At 47.7% G+C, this 7,834-nt stretch overlaps 1 protein-coding gene across 1 annotated transcript in view; it reads right to left on the bottom strand.

Moving 5' to 3' along the window:
• Abcb10 (ATP binding cassette subfamily B member 10) overlaps nucleotides 1-7,834 on the bottom strand; it is a 36,187-nt gene that overhangs the window by 14,997 nt on the left and 13,356 nt on the right. The window contains exons 2-6 of the mRNA XM_031341762.1: nucleotides 7,400-7,600; nucleotides 6,318-6,520; nucleotides 4,163-4,297; nucleotides 2,529-2,675; nucleotides 1,423-1,558 (exon numbers count right to left, since the gene is read on the bottom strand). Coding sequence (XP_031197622.1) covers nucleotides 1,423-1,558; nucleotides 2,529-2,675; nucleotides 4,163-4,297; nucleotides 6,318-6,520; nucleotides 7,400-7,600 — 822 coding nt within the window. The remainder of the gene's footprint in view (nucleotides 1-1,422; nucleotides 1,559-2,528; nucleotides 2,676-4,162; nucleotides 4,298-6,317; nucleotides 6,521-7,399; nucleotides 7,601-7,834) is intronic.

Below are 7,834 nucleotides of genomic sequence, written 5' to 3' on the forward strand. Positions count from 1 at the left end.
TGTGTGTGTGTGTGTGTGTGTGTATGTTTAGGATCACCAAGAGCTAACCCTAACTGAGTTGATAACAACAATGTGTCAATGTAGGCTCAGCAACTGTGTAACAAATGGCCACTCTCTGGTGAAAAGGGTACTGATCCCGACACTGGGGTGGGTACAATCACTGTAAATGCAACAGTGTTGCCTTTTAAAAAGAACTCTAAGGCCCATGTAAATTCCAGGCCAGTCCAGTCTACGTAGTGAGTTCCTGGACAGCTTTAAAAAAAAGCCCAAAGCTGAGTGTGGTCACCCACACTTGTAATCCCAGTACTCAGGACACCAGGACACTGAGGCAGGAGCACAGATTTTAAAGTCAGCCTGTTCTATACAATAAAACTTTCAATTAAAACAAAAACACTATTTACATTTATCAAAACGCGTAAATATGTATGTGTATACCAACGTATAAATGCTACTCTCAGCTTTTCCCAGAGAAGGATCTCCTTTAGTGAACAGCAGTGAATAGAGAGACTCAGTCATGACGCAAAAAATTGGCAAGATATTCAGTTGAGAGCTCTGCCCTAAACAAGGCTTTTACAGCACCTCCTCTAAGGCTCAGGTACTTTTACCAAAGAATGGATCAAAAGAATGTCAGAGTGAGAAGACAGGGGGAGGGGCTGTGGAGTGTCAGCTTCCAGGCACCCCATGCCTTTGCCATCAGGAACTCACCTGATGAGGAGCTATGGTTGTAGACACCAGACCTGCACACAGGGCCCTACCACTCACCGCTGAACTTCTGGTGACCGACAGAGTCTGGGGGGAGGGGGGTCACTGTCTTCTGTTACTCACTGTTACTCAGAGCCATACTGACAGTCTGGGTTAAACTCAGTGGGACACCAAACAAAAATCTAAGAGCATAGGAAGAGATTTGTAAAGAGGAGCTGACAGAGAATAAGAAAAGGAGGATGTTGGTGGGGGAGGTGGGGAGGGAGGAGACAGAATGTCCTAGGTACAAGGTATGAAACTGTCAAAGAACAAAATAAAAACGACAGAAACTTAATTAATTCTGAGGAGTGAGAGGAAAGAGAGACTGGGTACGGACAGCTTAAGAGTCTGGGCAGCCACATGAGTGAGGTGAGACTCCCTGTCCAGGCTCAGAGTCTCCATAGTGCTGCCTACGATGACGCGCCCCACTCCCACCCCCACCCCCAACCCCACCCCCAGGAATGGAAAGACACATTCTGTAAATGCAGGCTGGGAAACACAGGTCTCCAATGGTCCTAAGCTGTGAAAGGACACAAGGCCCCAGATTTCCCAACAGGGAACCTACTCAGCCACTCACATAACTTCATTCAGTTTTGCTTAGAAAACTGGCACCATAAGAGTACCCGTTCAGTGGTGCCTGCTTTTTAATGTGTACCCTCAAAGCCTGTTTATATGATATACCTCCGATGCTCAATCCAACCCAGAAAGCGTACATGAGGAAGGAAGAGAGCTCGCCCACTGTCATATGGGCGCTGCCCATCAGCAGGCCTCCTTTGTACAGGACAGACAGCACAATCAGGTTTCCCGAGAGCCCAGCCTACAGATGGAAGAAAACAAAGATGTCAGTGCGACCAAAGGCCTCTCGGGACAAGAGTATAAACTAGGCCTCTGCCTCCCTTTTAATATATAAAACTTTTCACAGAAAGGTTTTGAAATATTTACAGCCGTGAAGGAAATACTTGCATCCCCATAAGAGCTTAGACACTACTCCGCTCAGGCTATTCACAATCAGCTCAGAAGAGAAGAGAGTAGCACCGAGGCCTATCTAACTGACATGAATCGGTCCACCATGTTCGTGCCTCTGAGGAGACACCCTCCACATGGAGCTGCAGCCCTAACCCCATCTCTGTGAGCTTTGGTCCCTAGTGAGACCTTCTCTGGCCATTAAACAACCTTTGAGGTTTAGATGGAGATGTTTCCATTGTCTCCTAATCTGGTTTGTTTATTCATTCATTTGACAGTCTCACTATGCAGTCCAGGCTGCCCCACGCTCACTACACAGACCAAGCTGCCCCAAGCTCACTACATAGAACAGGCTGGCCTCAAACTTACAATAAGCTGTCTATCTCAGCCTCCTGAGTGTGCCCAGCACACATGGTGGTTTTCCCATTCAGGGTTCCTGAATACTTTTTAACCAGTTTTTTATACTTTCTTCTAGAGTATACTTAGAGTGAAGTTATATAACCTTCAATGGGATTAGGCAAATGAGGTTACATCTGAGGGATCAGAGTCTGTGTAAACATATGTTGTGGCCCAGTCCTGAAGTTCACAGAGCATGGCTACTCGATGTCAGTGGCCCTCAAAGCTGCCTAGCAGTCTGGAGACCAGTAGCAGATCTCACACATGCTACTTTTTCTCTGATTCCACTTTCTTGCTTTCTTCTCCTGCCATAAAAATAGCTTAAAGTCCAAGTCATTCTTAGGATTGAAATAAAACCATTTCTACTGTGTCAAGAGTCACAGGATGAAAATCTCTTGCAATCTCATGGCCTACAGTGATCCACTTACTGCTCCAAAGAAGCCGGCTCGTGCTAAGGCCTCCTTCTGTGCCAGCTGCAGCAACTGGCCCACTCGGCCGGTGTACTTCTCCACTTCCGTCATCTCCTTCCCAAAAGCTCGGATGGTTCTTATGTTTCCAATGCGCTCCTCAGCTAGCTATGAGGATTCAAACACATGGTAAGGGCTGGAAAGATGGTTTAGCAGTTAGGAACACTTGCTGCTCTTACAGAGGATATAAATTTTATTCCCAGAATCCACGTGGTGGCTCACAACCATCTGTAACTCCAGTTCTAGAGGATCTGATGCTTTCTTCCCTTCACTGGCACTAAGCATACATGTAGTGCACATAAAACACACATAACACACTCACACACACACACACACACACACACACACACACTTCCCAAAGGGAAGATTGTCACACTGTAATTGACAGCAAAGTTAAAATGTGTTTCTTATTCAATATTCTGCCAATGGAAGGCTCTATATGAGGCAGAGTCAAGTAAGATCACATAACAGAGTACAGAGAAGAATACATTTGCTGCCAGAAAATATAAACTGCAGAGCTGGAGAAAAGACTAAGAGTGTTCACTGTTCTTAATGAGGGACTGAGCTTGAACTCATTAACCTCACAACTCACAACTCCCTGCTTCAGGGGACCAAATGCCCTCTACTGGCCTCTGAGGGTAATTGCATTTATGCATGCATACAGCCCCCCCATATACGTGTAATTATAAAATAAATCTTTTTAAAGTGATTTTTATTTACTTTATGTATATGAGTATGCTGTTGCTGTCTTCAGGCACACCAGAAGAGGGCATCAGATCTCATAACAGATGGTTGTGAGCCACCATGTGGTTGCTGGGAATTGAACTCAGGACCTCTGGAAGAACAGTCAGTGCTCTTAACTGCTGAGCCATCTCTCCAACCCATAAATCTTTTTTTAAAAAAAAGTCTGCCCTATTGAGCTAATAGAGACATGGTGCCAACTAGATACTTTCCCCAAACATATTAGCTTCCATTTACTTTTATTTTTGTCTTTGGTTCAAAGAGAGGTAGCCTAGGCTAGTCTCAAATTCATGATCCTCTTGCCTCAGGCTCCAAAATGCTGGGCTTACAGTATGTCCCACCACAGCCAGTCATATTAGCTTTTTGTTTGTTTGTTTGTTTGTTTTTTTCCGAGACAGGGTTTCTCTGTATAGCCCTGGTTTCTCACGCTGAAGACCAGGCTGGCCTCGAACTCAGAAATCCTCCTGCCTCTGCCTCCCAAGTGTTGAGATTAAAGGCATGCGCCACCACCACCCGGCCATATTAGCTTTTTGTCTTACCAGGAGCAGTAACAGAAAACAGTGGGAAATTGATGCAAGCCGGGTATAGGGCTTATAACTTGGGAGGCTAAGGCCAGCCCTGGTGATAGTGTGAGTTCCAGGACAGCCTGGGAAACAGAGCCTGGGGTTAAGTGTAGCCAGGTGTAGAGTGTTTCACGTCTGTCCCGATGTCCACTAGGGGGAAAGGAAGGACTCTGTTGCTTGTGTATTTCCCTGGTGCTGATGCTGGGAAAGAACATACCTTGCACATCATGCATTCCACCTGTTGCTCTGAGCCCCACACTTAGGTAACACACACCCCCGGAAGATCAGTACCTGTGTGGCTTCTGCCAAAGAGTCTTGAGTGGTTTTGGACAGTTTCCGTAGATATCGCCCATAAATCACCGCGAGGACAGAGATGGGAGGTACCACACTCAGAACAAAGGTGGCCAGACTTGGTGACACAAAAAACTGTCAAGAACAAAAGTCAAGAATGTTTGTGCCTTGAAGTATCGTCATGAGACCCACTGTGTGCAGCCCGAAAGACAGGCTCCAAGCCACGCCTCCTATTTGGGTTGGGTTTTCATGGCATCTTTGATCCTTACAAAACCCAACACCTTTAATCCCAGCACTCAGGAGGCAGATGCAGGTAATCTCTGAGTTAGAGGCTAGGCTGGTCTATATAGTGGGTTCTAGGCCAACTAGGTCGATATAGTGATGCCCTGCATCAAAATCAAAACAACCTCAGAAACCCATGGAGGGCATGGTACCGAGGAGGCTGTTGCTAGCCACGGAGGGCATGGTACCGAGGAGGGTATGGCTAGCCACGGAGGGCATGGTACCGAGGAGGGTGTGGCTAGCCACGGAGGGCATGGTACCGAGGAGGCTGTGGCTAGCCACGGAGGGCATGGTACCGAGGAGGCTGTGGCTAGCCACGGAGGGCATGGTACCGAGGAGGCCGTGGCTAGTCTGCTGGGGAAAAGATGTAAGCAGCAATCCTCTGGCTAGTTTTGGTATGTCAGACCACATCTTCAAGAGCAGAGAGAGAGGCAGGATGGAGTGAGGCCTACTGTGCTCTGTACTGGTCAAACCACACCATGAGGGCTGGAGAGATGGCTCAGCAGTTAAGAGCAGTGACTACTCTTCCAGAGGTCCTGAGTTCAATTCCCAGCAACCACATGGTGGCTTACAACCACCTCTCATGGGATCCGATGCCCTCTTCTAGTCTGAAGACAGCAACAGTGTACTCAAATAAATAATAAATAAAACTTTAAAAAAATGAATAAAATCTTAAAAAAAACCCACACACATCATGAGTTCTAAGTTTGGGGATAATCACATTAAGGCCCTGAGTGACTAGAGTTTTCCACACAAATCAAAGGGTCAAAGAAGTCACCAAAACTCCCCATGTTATACATAGCTGAGGTGGGGCTCCTACATCAGCTGCCACAGGGTTGGGGCTTGGGGGACACTGTTTCCAGGACTCAGCAGCCTAGAGTCAGTGGACCAGCTCTGGTTGGTTTAACCTCAGTGGTGGCTCAAAGAACAGAACCTTCTCGAATTAGATCAGACTTCCCCAATTCTGCAGTGTGGTCACTGCTTTAGATGGTCCTAGCAACTCTTCAATGCATTGTTAGAACCTAGCCAATCTCATTTGCACAGACAATAATACAAATGGCAAAGGCCTCCTAAAGTCCAGCAGTAAAGCTGACAGATGGACTGCCTGGCTGCTCATCTTCTTCCTTACCCTCAAACCATAGTTCTGCTAAGTGATTGGCCATCCTTGATTATGTCCTACCCTTTGCTTTGGCTTGGCTTTTGGTTGCTTTTTATCACAAGCTCATATAACCCAGGCTAGCTTCAAACTAGCTTGTGTAGCCAAGAATGACCTTAAATTTCTGATTCTCCTGCCTCTATCTACTGAGTTCTGGTATTACAGGCATAAGCCACTATGCCAGGTGTACTGGACATGGAACCTAGGGCTCAGTGCATGCTGGGGAAGCACTCTGCAAACGGAATCACTACCCTGGCTCTTGCTTGCCCTTTAACCCTGTTCCATGAACTTTATGATCTCACTCACAAGTTGCTCAGGCCAGCAGGGCTAGTTAGAGCATAAACACCACCTGGAGAGTGAGCTGAGATAGGCTGAGCTCTTTTAAAAGAGATAAGCAAGACATTTGTGGGACACAGGCTACCTTGCAGGAGCACAGAGGTGAACCTTACACTTCGTTCCCACATGCGCTCCTTGGCCTGACACAATTGGCTGTCGTCACACCCTGGTCTTCAGGAAAAGCCACTCTCTAAATGATACTTACTCAAGAGAGATGTAGGCCAGGCCAGGAGAGGTGATCCCTTTGCCCCTACAGTCTGCTGGCAATGTTCTTGGTTCTATATGCTTACAAATTGACAAGAACACCTCAAGTCTCTCATGCTCACCAGCTCTGGTCCTGCGAGCCCTGACAGAAAACACCAAGAGAAGAGGCTGACATACCATCATGCCAATACCAACCGAGGCCTGGGCCACAGCCCTCAGGCCATCAGAGAGGTTTTCAGTCACAGAGCGCCCCAGGAGTGCAGTATCCGAGGAGAGGCGGTTAATCAATTCGCCTGTGCGTGTCTTGTCAAAAAAAGCAACCTCTTGCCTTAGAATCGAGGAGAACAGTGAGGTGCGCAGCCTGTTCACAATGCTCTGACCTGCAAAGTAAACACAACGCCCAATGGTGACTGTAGCCACTCTCCACTCACGGGGGCAGCCACCAGCAAGCTGTTTATTTAGCCTGTTGTCAAAGCCAGTTTGTAGACTGAGCACATCAGCTCCGTGGATCCTAGCATGGGATGGATTCATACAGGCCTGGCCCGTATGTATCTGTATGTAACTTCCTGTTAGTAACTACAGACTGTGGGAGCAAGGAGAGGAGATAGTGATGAAGGTTAACGTGGCCATCAAGAAGATCCAGCAGGTGGAGGCCTTTGCCATACAAACCTGATGACCTAAGGCATCACATGGGACCCAGAAACCCAGATAAAGGAGGACAGCACTGACTCCAGAACATTTTCCTCTCATCTTACCACATACACATGTGTGCCTACACATGTATGTAAACATATCATAACAACACTAAATACATTTTAATTCTCTAAAAGGTAACATGGTCCTTGGCATGTGAGGAACATCACAGACCCGGAGCGGCAATCTGCTCGTGACTGGCTCTCCTTTCAGGAATTGCACTTAGCAACAGCAGGAATGAGTTAACCCCCCAGACACCATCTTACTATCCACACAGACATGGAATGCAGTCCTGCGCTGTCAGCAGTGCTGCTGCTAAGCTGGGCTCTCTAAAGGAAAGCCACTCAAGTCCCCACCCCAGCAGCTACACAACAGCATGGAACAGACAGTTCTTGCTTTTGCTACCTGCTCAACTCTGACCACAAGAAAGTAAGAGAATGTTCTGAATGACCGTAATGCCTTCCTGGTGGGATGTGAGGGCCGAGTGCAATATTAGGAAGAGAAGGGGCCTGGAGCAGCCACACTCTGACCGGACTCCAGGTCCTTTATAACCTCATGAGACTGACCTGAAGACTGCATGAGGTAGACTCGAATGCCGTTGGCGGCAGCACCGCACAGGAACACACAGGTGAGTGCAGCACAGAGCCGAGTCAGGCTGTCACCATAGTCCTCGCCTGGGTTGGTGTAGATGACATCAATGATCCTCCCCAGGAAGAAGGGGGCAGACATGGTGATGACACTGGACACAGTGAGAAACCCAACAGCAGCTGGAAGATAGGGGCGACACTCAGACTCTGCACAGCACAGGGTGTGGCTGAGCACACGGGGCCTCAGCCCCACACTGGCCTCAGTGGCTGGGCTTTCTCCTCCTTCACCAATGGGCCTGACTGAAGGAAGGACCAGATGACTTCAGGCTAAGAACAAGAAGCGTGGCTGGGTGAGAAGGTATGTTCCTTCCTCACACAGCGAGAGAGAGAAGGATATATATATATATATATATA

The sequence above is a fragment of the Mastomys coucha genome, unplaced genomic scaffold, assembly GCF_008632895.1.
Source record: "Mastomys coucha isolate ucsf_1 unplaced genomic scaffold, UCSF_Mcou_1 pScaffold22, whole genome shotgun sequence".
In the NCBI taxonomy this organism is placed as follows: domain Eukaryota; kingdom Metazoa; phylum Chordata; class Mammalia; order Rodentia; family Muridae; genus Mastomys; species Mastomys coucha.